The 18,422-nt window shown below is 37.8% G+C and overlaps 1 protein-coding gene and 1 pseudogene across 3 annotated transcripts in view; both read left to right on the top strand.

The window, feature by feature from the left end:
• Positions 1 to 13,081, top strand: part of Smc5 (structural maintenance of chromosomes 5) — a 77,121-nt gene extending 64,040 nt beyond the window's left edge. Inside the window, exons 18-25 of one of the 3 annotated variants that reach the window (XM_051146260.1) lie at positions 3,467 to 3,592; positions 6,295 to 6,339; positions 6,757 to 6,852; positions 7,339 to 7,443; positions 7,629 to 7,748; positions 11,272 to 11,451; positions 11,540 to 11,635; positions 12,718 to 13,081. In XM_051146260.1, coding sequence (XP_051002217.1) covers positions 3,467 to 3,592; positions 6,295 to 6,339; positions 6,757 to 6,852; positions 7,339 to 7,443; positions 7,629 to 7,748; positions 11,272 to 11,451; positions 11,540 to 11,635; positions 12,718 to 12,861 — 912 coding nt within the window. In that variant the 3' untranslated portion in view covers positions 12,862 to 13,081. Of the gene's footprint in view, positions 1 to 3,466; positions 3,593 to 6,294; positions 6,340 to 6,756; positions 7,084 to 7,338; positions 7,444 to 7,628; positions 7,749 to 11,271; positions 11,452 to 11,539; positions 11,636 to 12,717 lie in introns of those variants that run through there. The other 2 variants (XM_051146261.1, XM_051146259.1) reach the window with 2 other exon arrangements.
• Positions 9,632 to 10,276, top strand: LOC127190138 (10 kDa heat shock protein, mitochondrial-like; annotated as a pseudogene).
• Positions 13,082 to 18,422: the final 5,341 nt, after the last annotated feature.

Below are 18,422 nucleotides of genomic sequence, written 5' to 3'. Positions count from 1 at the left end.
TCCCGAATGCTGGGATTAAAGGCGTGCACCACCACACCCGGCTCGGATAAATTTTTTGTGTAGAGTCTTTCCTCAGAAGATGAAAAATGACTGAAATCATTTCAGTTCAGCTTGACTTTCATGTTTATAATCTCTTTATTAAATGCATTCTTAGTTAGCAGCTCCCTTGTATCCAGAATGTATTGTAAAATACATTGGCATATATATATATATATATATATATTTTTTTTTTTTGTAGATATGCATAACTATGTGCTTCCTCAGGAAAAGTATAAATTCAAAAGAGTGATGATGAAAGCATGTTATAAAAATGAAGAGAAAAGTCAAGAGGTGATGTCACAAACAAATATGTATAGAGAGGCTTTTCTCAGATAAAAATTTTGTTAAGAATATGCCACCAAGCAGAAGGAAACTATTAAGTGCAGTTCTTGCCCTTTGCAGTCTAGAGCTTGAGATAATCAGGTCAGTGGTACGTCTTTCCTGTAGTATCCTAATGCTCCATTTTAGCAAAGTCCAGAGGAACAGGAAACAGGAATTGAGGCCATGAGGGATGTTTAGTTCTACCGAGCTGTCTCTTTTACACTGCTTAAGTACAATCACTCTGAGATACTAAAGGAGGGCCACTGGGAAGCTTTAACATTGCTTTCATTTCTCTCAGACTAAAGGAATTTACTCATGGAAACCATAGTGCATAGTAATTAGATAAAAGTTTGCTTTTATTTCGGTTCAATACAATATATATAACCTTTCACTTTTTATACTATTATCTCTCTTTTGTTTGTTGTCAAACTTATAAACATAAACATAAATGGCCCAAAGACCTTGTTAATGATCCAAGTCCCTTAGCGATATTAATAAAATAGAGGTGAGGAATTGACTAGGGCATCAACCCCCTACTTATATCTAAGCTTTTGTTTGGGGGGTTTTGTTTGTTTGTGTAGGGAGACTAGTTTCAAGTTTCATACAAAGTGAGATAAATGTGTATACATGCAGGCAAAGCACTGTATACATAATAACTAAATCTTTTTTTTTTTTTTTAATTGACTGACCTGTAGAATAATGGTTATGATAACACTTGGTCTAGAAGTGGCATTCAGAAGATGAGGTGCCTTCCTCATCACACTTCAAACTTGAATGCCTGGCCCTTGTCTACCTTGGTAAGGCCAAATTTTTATATCCTCATAGATCCATCTCCAGCCATATTCGGTTACTTAGATTCTAAGTGCATTTTCGAGGCTTCTGTGCCTGCATACTCATAATCATTTATCCTTGAAATTTCCCATGTACCTAACTAGCTATTAGTAATTTTTCCCTATTAAAACTGCAGGTACCACAACCTTTGCTACCTCTCTCACCTTTCTACATTCTGTTTCCTATTTACATACTCTGTCCACACTGCTGCCACTGAAAAGTATTTATTATAACAAAAGGAACATGATGTGCTGTATATGCACAGGGCGAGTACGGTACCTTATGATTTTAGCACTTGTGAGCTAGAAGCAGAAAGATGAGGAATCCAGCACTAGCTTTGGCTACATAGTAAGTTGGAGGTGAGCCTGGACTGTAACAAACCCTTTCTCTGAGGTAAGGGATTCTTTTCTCCCCCCCCCTTTTGATTTTTCTTATGTATGTATGTATGTATGTATGTATGTATGTATGTATGTATGTATGTATACAGTGTTCTGCCTGCATGTACACCTGCAGGCCAGAAGAGGGCATCAGATCACATTATAGATAGTTGTGAGACACCATGTGGTTGCTGGGAATTGAGCTGAGGACCTTTGGAGGAGCAGTCAGTAAGTACCCTTAACCTCTGAGCCATCTCTCCAGCTCCCCACCCCACCCCCACCCCCGCCTTGATTTTTAAACTTGTTTATTTATTTTGTTTGTTTGTTTGTTTGTTTTTTGAGATTATAATTACTACATTGTTCCCCTCTATATTCTCCCTCTAAACTATCCCATATGCCCCTCCTCACTCTCCTTCAAATTCAAGGCCTCTTTTTTTTTTTATCAGTTGTTACTGTGTGTATATTTTGTATTTCCAAATATAGCCTATTGAGTCCATATATTTCTTGTATGTATGCTTTTGGGGCTGGCCATTTGGCATTGGAGAACCAATTTGTGTGCCCTTCCCTGGAGAGGACTACCTTTTCACCAAGCTTTACTCCCTTGCCTGTGCTTTTGTGCAGGGCTGAGGCCTCATGGACTTTAACTCATGTTTTTGAACAGTCATGTTGGTGAGACTTTATAGGTGGAGCTTCTGATGTTGCTAGGAGACACAATCTCACAGCAGAGTGTGTAGGGTTCTTTCCGGCAGACATGGATGTGAATTGTTGATAGTCTCTAACCAAGTGTGTGACCTTGAATGCTTTTTTAAATTAGTCTTTTAAAAATAATTTTTTCTGACCAAGTGATTGTGGTCCACATCTGTAATCCAAGCACTCGGGAGGCAGAGACAGATAGATCTCTTGCATTCGAGGTCTGCTTGCACTACAGAGCTAGTTCCAAGACAGTCAAAGCTACAACTAGAGACTCTGTTTTTTAAAAACCTTAATTAATTAGATTACATGATCATTTTAAACATGTATTTAGAGTCTGGGGTGTGTGCATGTGGAGTCCAGAGGATCCCCTAGCCTAGAGTTATAGGCAGTTGAGAACCATCTCCTCTCCAGCCCTCTTTCAGCATATTACTGTATAGTGTTGTGGGAAATAAAAAGTACAAGCTTTAGGAATGGGGCTATGTAATTGTAGTCCCCTTACTTGGGAAACAGGAGGTTCAGGAGTTCGAGGCCAGTCGTGGCAACAAAGCAAGTTTGAAACCAGCCTTGACTAAATGAGACCCTGCTTCAACAGTCTTACCTCCCGAAAACGGGGAGGGAGGAGTGTAGGGAAGGAAAGTTAGGTGAGAAGCACTGCCCGAGGACCTGATGCACACAAGCACTCAGCAGACGGTGCCTGTTTCTGTTGTGATTACAGTTCTGTGGGGCTTCCATAGTCACCTCTCAGTACTCACTACACATTGTATGTTGGCATCTCATAGATCTTGCTAATTATCTGCTGAGGAAATGAGTAAGTCCATGAGTAAATGTAAAATGATAAAACTTATTTGAAAAGTTACCAAAATAATTTTAAGGCCAGGTGCGATGGTGCATGCCTGTAATCCCAGCACTCTGGAAGGCAGAGCAGGTGGATCTCTGTGAGTTTGAGGCCAACTTGGTCTACGAATTGAGTCCTGGACAGCCAAGGCTGCACAGAGAAACCCTGTCTTGAAGAAGAAGAAAATTAAAAATTTAGATGCTATGTTTTTTATGTGAAGCCCATGTATGATGATGTTTTATTAAAATAAGTCATGTTTCAGATCATGTGGTTATAATCAGAATTCAGCAATTTATTGGCTATTTGATTTAAATAACAAGCCTCTTATTTAATTAATAGTAACATTTTGAAATATTTATGTTTTTAACAGCAACAATTCATTGAATTGGATGAAAATAGACTGAGATTGTTACAGAAGTGCAAGGAACTTATGAAGAGAGCTAGGCAAGTATGTAACCTGAGTGCAGACCAAGCCGTTCCCCAGGAATTTCAGACAGTAAGTATAGAAATATATAACGCTGTATTTGACATAACACAGTATTTTTAAATTTAAGATACCCTACTCTAGGCATAGTAACAGGACATGAAAGCACAAACTTTTATCTAAAAATTCTTCTTTCTCCATTCTTACACTGATCATTGGATACATGAAGTGATTTGGTCACCAGTCTTTACTTAGTATTAAAATTCTTAAAATATGAAAAATCTTAAAATTACACATGACATGTACTTTACAATTAAGTCTTTCCCTCTTTGAGAGATATAGTTGGGAGTATGAGATACTCATGGAAGCTAATGAGGAACTTGTACAAAGGCAGCAGGGCATGGTGGCACACACCTGTAATCCCAGCACTCAGGGAGGCAGAGGCAGGTGCATCTCTGGTCTACAAAGCGTGTCCAGGACAGCCACGGCTACACAGAGAAACCCTGTCTCAAAAAGAAAAAAGAAAAACAAAGGCAAGTGTTTTCCCAGAAGTTCTGGTATTTAATTAGGGTTTATCAGATACTGGGTCTTCAGAGCTGATACCTTCTTTCCGTTTCATGCTCATAAGTCAAAGTCCAACTAAGCAGTGTTGCCTTTCAGTTCACACTCCTCCATTCATTCTGTCCCCCTGAGTTCCTGTGCTTTATCTGACATTGCAGCCTTTTCTGCATGCTATCCTAAGTAATATCAACATATTTATAAATGTATTTTTAAATAGTAGTATTTGAGTACTTTTTAACATCTTAAATATAATCTTAACTTTGATAGATGATGAAATGTCCACTATGTGTAGAAAAAGACTGGTATAGATTGTAGTTGTTAGATCCTAGCAGGTTTTATTTTATGGTGTTAGACACAGAAAACCAAAGAGCATGGATTTGATTGAGTACAGAAGGCAACAGAAATTTGTAAAACTAATTGAGAAGTTGTGTTTTAAAGATAATTGTAGAACGTATCTAAAATATGTTTTGTTTTAATGAAATATTGCTGTGATATCTATACTATAGGTTACAGGTTTTTTGTGTGCTGGGCATGGTGGCAGTTGCCGGTAATAACAACACTTGGAGGTGGAGGCAGGATGATCCCAAGTTCAAGATCAGCCTGGGCTACATATGGAACTAAACTCTGTTTCAACCCTGCCTCCCTAGAAGTTATACTCTTTTGAAAGAGTGAAATCAGAAAATACTATATTTATTAAACTATACTGGTTGGTTGCTATGACTAGATATTAGTAGGACAGATATGTTTCTTTCCTCACTGACACTTGAACTCAGGTCTGGAGGATGGAACAGACAGCATTAAAACAAACAGGTAATAAGGTCAGGCAGCAGGAGAGACTAAGAAGAAATAAAGGTGAAGGATAAGTAAGTAGCAAGGATGGGCAGCTGCTTAGGGATGGTCCCTTTGAGGTATTACTACTTTAGATAAGTCCTAGCCAAAGAGAAGAAATTAGTCCAGTAGGGTGTAGAACAAAGTACCCCAAGCAGAGAAAATTGCTCATAAAAAAGTTGTTGGGGTGCAAATATATTTGGCATGCATTAGACTAGAAGGGATCTTGGTGGGACTAAAAATTACATTCCAGCCTGGTGGTGTTGGCACATGCCTTTAGTCCTAGAACTCAGGATGCAAAGGCAGACAGATTTCCATGTTGGAGGCCAGGCTGGTCTTCATAGTTTGTTCTAGGACAGTCAGCGCTAATCAGAGAAACATTTGTTTCAAAAACAAAACAAAATTATATTCCAAGCCGAGAAGACATGGGCCAGATTACTATGACCTTATTGAGTATACATGGAGTTTGGACTTTTTCCCCCTTTAGTGTTAGAAAGTAGGCAAGTACTCCACCACTAATCTGTATCCCCGACCCTGAGCTCTGTTCTCTTTAAGATAGAATCCACTGGAGGATTTTAAGCACAAGAATGGTGTTATTAAATTCGGTTTACAGACGACTAGTCCCAGCTGCTCTAAGAAGAATAGATCTATAAGAAAAGAAGCAAGTAAACCACTTTAAGGGTTATTATTTTGGCTACAGAAGAGATTAATGTAGTTGCACAAAGGGATGGGGAGGAGGGAATTTTACTTCATTGAGGGATTTGAGGGAAGTAAGAGAGAACTCCTAAATTTTTGCCTGAACAAACTGTGACGCTATTTACTGATGAGAAATTGATTTGCTTACAGTGGTGGGGAAGGTGGATGAGGTGGAAACTATTTTTCACTATCATAAACTTAGTGTTCCTGTTAGTGTCTGCTGAAGATACCAAGTAAGTGTTGGAACATAAACTCACACCTCCAGAGACAAGTCCAAGATAGAGCACATATTCATCACAAATATCCTGGAGGCCTTTGCAGGTTGGACTATGCTCTGAAGGGTTAAAAAAACATACAAATCAAAGTTACCCGATTTTATTTATTTTTAGATATAGCTAGATATATCATCAGAACCTTTTTTGGGCTTCAGACTGATTGCATACCTTTTACTGTAAGGGCTCTTCAGGTTGTGCTAGGCAAAACAGTGTACTGCATGCCTTTCCTTGTAGGAAAGTGTCTATCCTAATGAGTCTCTGTGGCATAGATTCAGAAGGTAGTCTTGATAAAATCTGTCTCAGTGATTGAATTCTAGGGATGCTTTTGTAGGTCTTCATAAGTACAGTATAAAGTTCTAACTTCTTGCTCTCTTTCAATGCCCCACATATTCTGGACCCATTCTACCAATTCAGCAAGTACCCACCATTCCAAATGGATACAACTCCTCACCCCCCATGGTATGCAGTACTCATTCTTTTCTCCAAATTGTTATCTCCTTGCGTTGCTTTTTCCCTAGCCATTGCTTCAAGACCCAAAGATAAATTATAGGTCTTTGAACTCTTTTAATCTCATGTAGCATGAACTGACACTTCATTATTTTAAATTCCAAAGCCTATGTGATATGTACTGCTTATTTTAGACTCAACATCAATACATTGCCTTAAGGTACTATCCAACATGTGTACATTTTGTTTTCTTTTAAAGTGTAAGCTTTTTAAAGGCAAAATGCCCTGTTTAAGATTCCTTTGTATTGCCGTGTGCTAGCATGCTATTAATCAGATAGTAGATATGTAGCAAATTACTTTCTTTTAACTGTTCTAATAAAACTTTTCACTATTCCATTTTTAATGATGGATTTCTTTTTTCCTTTGTAGGCTTTTCAGGATCTTCCAAACACATTGGATGAAATTGATGCATTGCTAACTGAAGAAAGATCAAGAGCTTCTTGCTTTACAGGACTGAATCCTACAGTATGCCTTTTTCTTTGTTTCCATCCTACAGCTCTCACACTGCTACCTCCCCCAGTGCACACATGCACACGTACATGCATGTGCACACATGCACTCGCACACATACACAGACACACTCACAGAGTTCTCTCCAGTACTTGCCTCCCACACTGTACTGGAGCTCTGGGTAATAATAAGCTAGACAGCAGGAACAATGCCTTAAATGCCAGATCCTGAATCTATTAGAATTTTAAATAGAATCTTCCTAAGGAACACAGTGTTCTGTGCCTTCTCTTTTTAAAAAGAATAGTTAACTTAAAATACAGCAGTGTGTATTTTTTTAAGGATTAAAAAGTAGCACTTTCAATATGTAATAGCATAAATTAACCACATACAAATACTGCAGTGCAATTGGCATTTTTAGCTAGTAGTTTAATTGATGCAAAATTTTATATAATTTCATAACCTGATAAGCTTTTCTTAAAGAAAAAATTTTTTTTCTACCAGGTAGTTGAGGAGTACACAAAAAGAGAAGCAGAGATACAGCAGTTAACTGAAGAACTAAGAGGGAAGAAAGCTGAACTAGATGAATACAGGGAAAACATTTCACAGGTAATTTTTATTCTTTTTTTTTTATATGTTTGCCATTAATGGGATAAGCATATAAATTATACAAAATGAAATTTGTGCTCCTGACCAGATTAACTCTGTTATAAAATTTTTTCTGTGTAAAATTTTATATTAAAATGGGTAGTAATGCTTTCAGTTTGTGGTTTTGTTTTGTCTCTTACTTGTAGGTGAAAGAAAGGTGGCTGAACCCATTAAAGGAGCTAGTAGAAAAAATCAATGAGAAATTCAGCCACTTTTTTAGTTCCATGCAGTGTGCTGGTGAAGTTGATCTTCATACAGAAAATGAGGTAATTGCATTTGGGGTGTATTTTATGACCCATAGGTTTAATTACATGCAAAGGGTACAAGTAAATTGGAATTATACATGAGAATTTTGCTTACAGAAAAACTGTGAAGAGGAAAGAGGAGACCTATGGGTTTCTAGCATTGGGTTTGCTTGCTTTTGGGATCGGAATGGTGTTTTGTTAAGTAACTAATGCCTTTCTATTTCCAGTGAGTCTGAGGAGTTGGTTATTAGCTGTGTTGAGTTCAATGCTTCATAAATCTGCCACTTCTCACCTTAAGATCCATAAACAAATTAGCAGCAAATACAACTGAAATATAGTTTATATCAATGAGGTTGAGTTTGGATGGGAATGTGTATGGGTGTGGGTGTAGGTAGTATTTTCTAATTTTTGGAATCAGGGTCTCATAAAGCCTAGGCTGGACTAGAACTTGTGATACAATCAAAGATGACATTGAACTCTCTTGACCCTCTTGTCTCCACTTCCCAACTAAGACTATAGGCTACCACAGCCATGCTCAGTTTCCTTAGTTTCTTTTTTATCACAAATTTAGAAGAAAAAAAAAATAGGAAATATGCTAATTCCTTGATCTACAACTTTATTCACTGCTATTTTGGATAAAACAAAATTTTCATTAAGAAAATTGTGTAAAGAAGGCCTGGAAGTGAAGTGAAAAGACTATGTTATGCTTAGCTGCATGCGCCCCTGGGTTTAATTCCTAGCACTCTTGGTTTTTCAAGACAGGGTTTCTCTGTGTACCTTTGGCTGTCCTGGACTTGCTTTGTAGACTACGCCGGCCTCGAACTCACAGAGATCTACCTGCCTCTGCCTCCCGAGTGCTGGGATTGAATGGATGCGCCACCGCACCCAGCTAATTCCCAACACTCTAAACAGGTGAGAGAAGGAAGAAGAAATGACTAATGACTGGATTTCTGTGAACATCATTGGGAAAATGGAATAAATGTGATAGGAATATAAGTGACAAAAAGGCTGGCCATCTTTTGATCTTAGCTAAAAATTTTTACTGATGCATTGAGGTCATTTTTGTATTCTCATTTGTATGTGTCAAAAATTTTTCCAAGGTGAAATTTCTTTTAAATAAAAGATACCAATAAAAATATTTTCATTCAGCAGAGGCAGGCGGATCTTCATCAGTTCGAGGCCAGCCTGGTCTACAAAGCAAGTCCGGGGCAGCCAAGGCTACACAGAGAAACCCTGTCTCAAAAAAACCAAAAAGAAAGAAAAAAAAATAATAGTTTATATCTTTGAACTTTAGCACACAGTCCTTGCCTTACTGTAACTAAGAAATGGACGTACAGTGCTTAACTTCCTTTGTGCCAGGCACTTCCAAGTTTGTCTTGTTTAATCTCTTAATAACTATCCTCTGAAGCAGGAACTTAAATCTATCCTACTTAAGAAACAAACTGGAACTTATGTTAATTTTTCTAAAGGTCACATTGCTATCAAGTGGCAAAGAAACTCCTTATCTTAAAACAAAACAAAACACTCCTTATCTAATCTCAGACAGACCTGCTCAAAGTAACAACAGGATCTTTAGCAGTAATTTGATTGTGTGAGGTATAAATACAATCAAGAAAGTAAGGCGAGGCCTGGGTCCCGGAAATCCCATCCGTCATAGCTCTTGCATGGTGCTTCCTTTATCTTGTACTGTTGACAACAGTCTCTGTTTTCAGTGCACTGCTATAGAAAAACTCCTCTTGCATTTCAGTGTGTTCTTGTGGACCTCCCCTCTTCTCAGCCTTTCCCTTTGTCCCCTTTCTGCATGGCCTCCTTAGTAGTGGGTCCAGAACTGACTTCTTTAACCAGAACCTTCGGTGAGATGGAAGAAGCTAGAATGAGGCAGAAAAAAAGGATGATCAGCGACAATGAAGAAATGCAGTTTAAAAGTAACCCTTGGGGATTAAAACTATTACAAATGGTTACAGTCCTGTCACTTGTTTACTTTGGGGGTTTGAAGGGGAAGGTGAACAGATTAATTAAAAGTGTTATTTGTAATATTTTTTTAAGGCCTATTTGAATCCTTTTGTATTTATGCTTGAAGTGATTTATGGTTTGTAAAAGGAAGCTCTTGCTTTCTCATGTGTCAGGAACTGGGACATAGTGCTCTCCTTTTAGCAGCAGAGCCAAAGTAGAGTCCAAACTGGCAACGAGAATCTTGGCAGGACAAGCCTTGAGAAAGTGTCTTCTGCTGTTTGAACAGAATATTGTTGAACGGAGTGCAGCCAAAACTGTAACCAAAGGTGGCAGCATGCTTCTAGGAAAGTCTAAAAAGTATTGCCAGCAGCAGTAGTAGCTATGGGATAAGAATCTAAAGGAAAGGGTGGAGAGATTCAGCCAGCTACTGTGAGAGCTGACACAAAGTTCTTCTCCCAGAATATGGAGGCACCGTAGCAGGTATAAAGGACAGGGGTTATTTCTTACTTAGAGGTGGTGACATTGTTAGAAAGAATGTAGACTGGAATCCCTGCTGGTGGCATCCCGTGACCCTGCCCATTCCACTGACATTCTGAACTATTTCATCCATAAATAGCTGTCACACCTTTTTTTGAAGAAGAGAATCATAAAAATACATGTTTAATAGATTGCCTGAGATCAAAAACTAAGAAATTAAGAAGAAACAAATTCACCTTCTAAATATACCTTATAAAACACTTTAAGAGTCCAACTCTCCACTGGCAAAATATTTGCAACATATATGTCCTATAGAGACCAACGTTTTGGTTCTATCTTGTTTCTCAAAACTATATATATAAACGAATCAAGTTTTATTGAAAAGATATATAAATGAGCTTTCACTGGATAGGAAGTACAAATTTATTTTATTTTATTTTTTTGGAGATTAGGAAATTCTGTATGTTTGAGTAACATCGTAGGCATCCAGAAGATCATTCTTTCAAAGATTTTCATCAGTTTATGGGTTTCCCAGTCTTTTCCCCAGATGAGTAGGAAACCATCACCCCCAACCAGGCCCATTTCCACAAGTGAATGCCACATAGCAATAGATTACCAATCAGTCCACATGCTCTAAATTGGTAGGGAATCATAGAAAGATATGGAAATTAAAATATTCATTGATTATTTTATACTATATTATTATGATGTTAAAGTGACATTTTAAATATATTGGATTAAATTTAAAAAATACCATTGAAATTAATTTTACCTATTGTCTTTCTAAGTTTTAAAAATATGACTGAATTGACTGTTTCTTGCACTATGTCTCTCTTGCTTAGACACTTATCCTAGACCATTTAACTAGTGTTAAATGCTTTACTTTGAAAGTAAATCTGAATCTGAATGATCTGGAGTAGCTAAGAGAAGTAAATAATCCTTAAAGAGTAGTCTCAGATTTGGCAAAAGTTATAGAACACCAAATAGAGTCCTTGTTTTATTAATGTTTAGGTAGTAATTGCTTTAGTTGTTTTCTTTTATGATTAATATATTTTCAAATATTAAATGAAATTATCAGAGACAACGCTCATTTTCAGCATTTTATGTTTTACAGGAAGATTATGATAAATATGGAATCCGAATTAGAGTAAAATTTCGCAGTAGTACTCAGCTGCATGAATTAACCCCTCATCATCAAAGTGGAGGTGAAAGAAGTGTTTCTACCATGTTGTATTTGATGGCGCTTCAGGAGCTTAATAGATGTCCATTCAGAGTAGTTGACGAGATTAATCAGGTACAGTGATTATTTTGCGTGGGAGCGGGGCGGGACATACTGCATCTAATGAAAACAAATGTAACGATTTTTCTTATTACGCTTTTAGGGTATGGACCCAATCAATGAGCGAAGAGTGTTTGAAATGGTTGTGAATACTGCCTGTAAAGAGAACACGTCCCAGTACTTCTTCATCACGCCAAAGGTGAGTAGTGGATATCACAGAGGTTATGCACTTAAATGGCTCCCAGGTTCTTAATTATGGAGCAGATATGGGCTGAGATGTAATTATAAGCACGAATGCTCCCAAAAAAAGAAACTAAAGACATTATAGTAATGATTTACGTTCATGGAAGGGACAAGTTCCAGTGATATACTAGATCAGAAACGTCATCTAAGGAACCGGGGGAGGAGGCAAAGACCTCCTCCTGGGTTTTGATACTTATTCCAGTTCTAGAAAAGTTCCTCTTTTTTGCTAAGAGACAGCTGGGAATGCAAACCCCAGACTCTAGCCCTCTCTGTCATGTCACAAACTGCTCCTGACTTTATTTCCTACTGCCACTACCCTGACCCTAAGTACCCAGTGTCTTACGCTGACAGATAAACTTTTATAACATTATCTTCATAGAGGGTTTTCTATAATCTAGAACTGTGTTACAATGGGAAATACTCATTTTGTTAAACCTAGTACTATAGGTAAGTTATCAAGTGAATATACTCAGATATGTTTTTAATAATCAGACTTTTTTTTCCTTCTTCAACTTAATATTCATTGGAGAACCCACCTAAATGTACTTTTTTAAAAAACACTTAATCATTTTCTTTTATAGTCTGATTTGTAGCCTACCCAGATCTGCCCCTGTTCTATTTCCTACCAAACACCTTGGCTTAGAAACCATACCACGGGCTGGAGAGATGGCTCAGCCGTTAAAGGCTAGGCTAACAACCAAAAATATCAAAAACCATACCTCCCACACACACTTCAAACTTGCAGTCTGTCACAGTGCTTAGCCAAAGCAGCCTGAGCAGTGTTTTTGGTAGAAGTGAGAGTGCACACTCTTCTCCACGGTGTGCCTGTGAAGTGTATAGTCCTGGTGACTGGGAATACAGAGGATTCCCGGGCAGCTGGATTATTTCAGATTAGTTATTAGGCCAGGCTTCACATAGGCTTATTAGAGGAGCTGTCACAGACTGTCAGGTTGATGTACCTGAACACATATAAGGCTGGAAAGCTGTCTTTCACAATATATGCTTTAATTACGTAGCAATCTGTTTTGATCGTTACAGCTTCTGCAAAATCTTCCTTATTCTGAAAAGATGACAGTATTGTTTGTCTACAATGGCCCTCATATGCTGGAACCAAACCGATGGAACCTAAAGGCTTTTCAAAGGCGGCGGCGAAGGATTACCTTCACTCAACCTTCTCAGTGAAAGAAAAGGGAGGGGACTTCAGAGGTTTTTCATTTAATTGTTTATACCTGTGGCTCAAGTGAATAAAAGTTAGCAGATTTACTGAAAGAAAAAGATTGGTTATTTTTGGAAACCTGCTTTGAAAAACAAATAGGTTAATGAAGTGGAGACCACAGTGACTCTGGAACATTTTCTAGTGAAAATTAAGTCTTCAATTTGGGTTCAACTTGACTCATCAGTCCTCTGTGAGCACTAGATTGTTGTGTGAAGAGATGCATGCTGCTCCCACAGGTATGGTGGCACACATCTAGTCCAGCACTTAGGAAGCAGGGTCGGGAAGATCATGAGTTTGAGGCAAATCTGGACTGCAAAGCAAGATCCAAACCATGTAGGCTACAGAGTGGGATCGTGTGCCGTAACAAAAAAGGTTTTATTTCTTGGTGCAAATCAGAGGTACAGTAGAATGGGGATTTCATTCACAAAGCGTTTATTAATTATGGCAGCCCTGAGTGTTGATTGCAGGAAAACTTTCTGACTTTTAGAGCTTAAACGCAACTCAGAATTAGAAATCCCACTTTTCTTCCAGCATTATATTTAGTTTTTAAAAATTAATATGGGAATGTCTGCTTAATAGATAAGTGGTTTTTCCAGGACAGCCAGGGCTACACAGGGAAACCCTGTCTCAAAAAACCAAAATAAAGAAATAAGATAGACTAGTGGTTTCCGGCAGATCTGCTCATTTCTTTGTGTTAAAAAAAAGTTACCTTATTTTCATAGAAAACATGTTTATGAGCATTTAAAGTTTTAGGCACCATGATGCTATAATTCTATTGGTATTTCAAAGAATTGGGAAAACGTACACATGGGATTTCAAAATGCAGTAGGACTTTGAGAGGTCACAAAGTAAAGATGATACAAAATGCAGCCCAAACATTGGCACAGTAAAATCAGATGACAATAGTTCAAAGAATACCATTGTAAAGTTTAAAACTTCGTGGTGGAGTTTCTTCTTGTTTTTGTTTTTTTTGTTGTTTTTTGGTTTTTTTTTTAACTTAAATTCAAATGTTTTTTTACATCTTAAATTTCTAAAAGCATTTTTATAATTACTTTTAGTAAGATTTTTCTTAAGGTTTCATACGAGTTTTTACAATTTGTATTTGAAATTTCTCAGTGCTATATAAAGAGTGATGGCAAAGTGTTGGTTTGTTTACAATCATATTGTTTTTAGAATTTTTAAGTCCTTCCTTACAGTATTGATTAAACCCCATATTTTAGAAACATCTCATCTAAATTCTTCTCTTCCCGCTTGAAAGTATTAAATGAGAGCCATTTCTTTTTCTCTGAGTGTGCTAAATAGCAGTGCCAAATTCTCTTCTTCAAACCAAACCGTGCAAGAAAATAGAAATGTCTTTGAATAGTGAACTGGACAATATCTTTGCTGGTACTGACAAAAAAGTTTTTTTGACTTGCTAGCCTGAATAAACAAAAGTTGGGGTTTTGTATATTATTGTAATAGCCACTGAGATTTACATTCTCATTAGGTTTAGGAATAATGGAACATGAGTTTACGTCATCTCACTTAGACATTTTCTCTTTTAAAGGTTATATTTCTTTTTAAAACATTTAAAAAATCCCTCCCCTCTTAAACTAAGTCTCATACATGTTGTACAAAGTTTTTTGTTTTTTGTTTTTTTTTTTTTTTTTGACAGGGTTTCTCTGTGTAGCCTTGGCTGTTCTGGGCTTGTTTGGTAGACTAGGCTGACCTTGAAATCACAGAGATTCACCTGCCTCTGCTTCCCCGAGTGCTAGAATTACAGGCGTGCGCCACCACGCCCGGCCTTAAAGATATTTTTAATAACATTTTTACCAGCATGGACAAGTAAAAAAAAATTTTAAACTTGAAAGCATATTAGTGAAGGATATTACTAAACATTTCTGTTGTTGCTTGGTTTTCTGATATAATATCTTCACTAATGTGTGCTTGATGTAGTTTGGTTTTATCATATCAGTGTAAAACAAAAACAGAACATACTTAAATCTCACATCAGCAATTCCATTTCAGTTTACATATGCAAAAAATGATTCCATGTAATGCTTTAAGCTTTCAGTGAGCAAATTTAATGTTGTTTCATATTGAACTTTGGGCTGGGAAGAATAAATTATGTATCATTTATCATATTAAATATGCTCAAGCATAATGTCGTATTTTCTGCAACTGTTGATTTTTTAAATTACATTCAAATTGTAAAAATTCCGAGTAAGCTTGATTTGATAAATAAAATATTTAAACTTGAAGGTTACAAATATTTCTAATGACTAAATCTTTATATTGATTTGCCAGAGGACCGTCTTTGTTAGAAGGTCTCTCATTTTCAAAAGGGGACAGGTTGTTTTGGTTTTTATGTGAATAGTTGTTTTGCCTACATGTAAGTCTGTATACCACATGAGTGCCTGTGCTTGCCAATCTCAGAAGAGAGCATCAAATCCCTTGGGAGTAGAGTTAAGGACAGTTGTGAGCTGTTTGCTATATAGGTGTTGGGAATAGAAACTTGGTCCTCTGGAAGAGCAGCCAGTAGTCTTAACCACTGAGCCATCTCTCCAGCCCCAAAGAGAGCTTTTCTTACTGCTTTCTAATAGCTTTGGAGATACGGCTGTAGCATATAGGGGCATTGTCTCATCCTGGCATGTGCAAATGTAATTGATTAAGACTATGTTGTAAATGCTACTTTGTAATGAGTAAGTATTTTTCCCACTGGTATAGGTTATTTAAGCTGAGGGGGGTTTAGGGATTTTGTTTGTTTGGTTGGTTTTTGGTTTTTCAAGACAGGGTTTCTCTGTGTCACCCTGGCAGTCCTATACTTGCTTTGTAGACCAGGCTGGCCTCAAACTCACAGAGATTTGCCTGCCTTTGCCTCCCAAATGGTGGAATTAAAGGCATGCACCAGCTGTTTGTTTTTGTTTTTTTTTAATACTTTAAAATTTCTTAAAAGTCATTTTTGTTTTCAGTATTACAAAAAAAAAAATTTTATGTCTGTTTGAGTGTCTGCTATTTATGATGCAGTATTTAACAATCTATTTGTGTTCCAAAAGATAAAAATTAAATCTTTTGTTCATTTGTAGTGGAATTAGAATCTAATAGCACTAAATGTAGGAAAAGCTTGAAAGCATCCAAAGAAGCCATGCTAGAAGACACGTATAACTTTTTTTGTTGAACTGTAACTTTTCTAAAAGCATGCACAATTTCCAATGTTCTTGCTATTTTCTTACACTAGCTTATTATTCAAAGCAGTCTTTTAAAATGTAACTCAATTCAGACATACTTTACCACTTGCCTACAGATAAATTATTCAGCTGTTTCCACACTAGCAAGATGAGGACATACCTAATTCACCATTTTTAAGTGAGAGTCAGGCCTGGGAGGGAACCTAGCATCATAGTTGGTACTTTATTAATCTTTACTTCTTCCCTTAGTTTAAGCCTTCAGAGCTATGGATACTGTGTCTGAATTCAAAGCAAAATTAGCATAGAGGCTTTTCAATATTATTAATAGTGGTAGTTGTTTACAAGATGTAGATAGTGATGGACTGTGTACTATACACACAAATATTTCATATACCATATTACTTTCACGAACTTGGAGTGTGATGCCTTCGTGCTTCCTGCTTTGCTGACTGCAGCATGCTTCCTGCTCCTAGGCTGCTTTTCTGTATGTCTCTCCTTGGCAGATAGCCCATGCCTTTGATACCACTAATATCTTGGGGTCTCCAAAGCTTCACTTTGACAGCTTCACAAAACAGTCTGTCGGGGCCTATATACAAAAAGCCCACCAACACACATACACCTGGCCTTAGCCATTCTGCTTAACCTCAGAGGAAGATTCAACAATCCTTTATGTATCTTTCATGGTTCTAAAGCCACGTGGACAACACTGCCACATTCAGCTACCTACGTTGCATGGAACCTGGTCCCTTTGACTCACACTTGTAGTTTTCCTTTGTTCTTGATTTTTAGGAGCAGAAAATTTCTTAGATCTATTCAGTTTTAAAGCTTCGCTGGCTGGAGTCTTGTCTCCATTTATTCCAGTGCAGATCAGGCCTTTCCTTATCTCTTACAGCACAAGCTTTGGTGCCAACATTACATTTCCTGGTGTTCTTTTTCTCTTCAATTTTTTATTTTATTTTATTTTTGCTACATGTGCTCTTTTCTTTTTTTCTTTTTTGTTTTTTCCAGACAGGATTTCTCTGTGTAGCCATGGCTGTCCTGGACTCACTTTGTAGACCAGACTAGCCTCGAACTCACAGAGATCCACCTGCCTCTGCTTCCCAAGTGCTGGGATTAAAGCCGTGCAGCGCCACCGCCCAGCACATGTCCACTTTCCTTGTAGACTTGCAGTACAGTAGTGATTACTAATAACCGTGCCACAGCGTCATTATCAGTCCATCTTGAAATCGCATCAGGCAAATTACTAGGACCAGGGCAGAAGACAGCCATATTCATTGCCAGAAGATCACAAAAATGATTTCTAGCCCAGTCGCTAATAGTTTTCTCCTCTGAAGCCTCTTGTGCTGAGTTCACCACCCCTGACAGCACTACTGTCTTCCAAGTTCCTATTAGGATGGCCTCTTGAGCTTTACTTACAGTATTCGACTGCCTTCATAGTCCAAAGTCTTCTGCATTTCTCAAAAAAAAACAAAAAAACAAAAGAAAACACGAGGCCAGTTTTGCCACAACAAGCCCACACTCCGTGGTAGTGTGTTGTCTTAGTTACTTTCTGTTGCTGTAACAGAACACCATGACCAAGACACCTGACAAAATGCTGATTGGGCTATGGTTACAGGTTGTTAGAGTCTAATGGCAGGCAAAGGTATGGTGGTAGAAACAGCTGAAAATTCACGCCTGGAGCCACAAACAGGAGGCAGAAAGCACACTGGGAGTGGCTCAGGTCTTTTGAAACCTTAAAGCCCAGCCCAGCCCTAGTGACATATCTCCAATAACACTATACCTCCTAAACCACCCCAGACAGTCCCCTGCCTGGGATCCAGGTGATCAGTCATATGAGTCTTTGGGGGGCATTTTCATTCAAAGCACCAAAGATTCGTAAATGCCTCTTGTGTGCAGATGTCAATTTTTTTCTCTAGATTTTATGTATTTTCTACTAATTCTCATTTTTGTTAATGTGGGTGTTGCTGTGTATGTGTGCCAGTGGATATACGTGCAGAAGGCAGCAGGCACCCTCAGCTGCTGTTGTCACATGCCCTCCACCCTGTTTTTTGAGAGAGGGTCTCAGATCTGGCGTCTCTTACTCAGGGGAGAATAGATACGTGGCTTACAGCCAGTGTCCTCTGCCACCATCCCTGAGGAGTGGACGTCACCATTTGACTTCCTTACCATTTTCCCGGATAAAAGAAGACTTGGGAGACATCCCTTTTCGCCCTTAGACATTATTTCTCTGTCTTTAAGGTTACTTATCTCCCTATTAAGTCCCTATATAAAGTAGCCCTAGAGCTCTCTACTGTCCTTTTGCCCTATTTTATGTTTCTTCAAAGCATTCGTTACCAGTTTTTTTGTTTTTGTTTTGTTTT

This window comes from Acomys russatus, chromosome 5, assembly GCF_903995435.1.
Source record: "Acomys russatus chromosome 5, mAcoRus1.1, whole genome shotgun sequence".
NCBI classification, from domain to species: Eukaryota; Metazoa; Chordata; class Mammalia; order Rodentia; family Muridae; genus Acomys; species Acomys russatus.
This window is presented reverse-complemented; position numbering and strand designations above follow the sequence as displayed.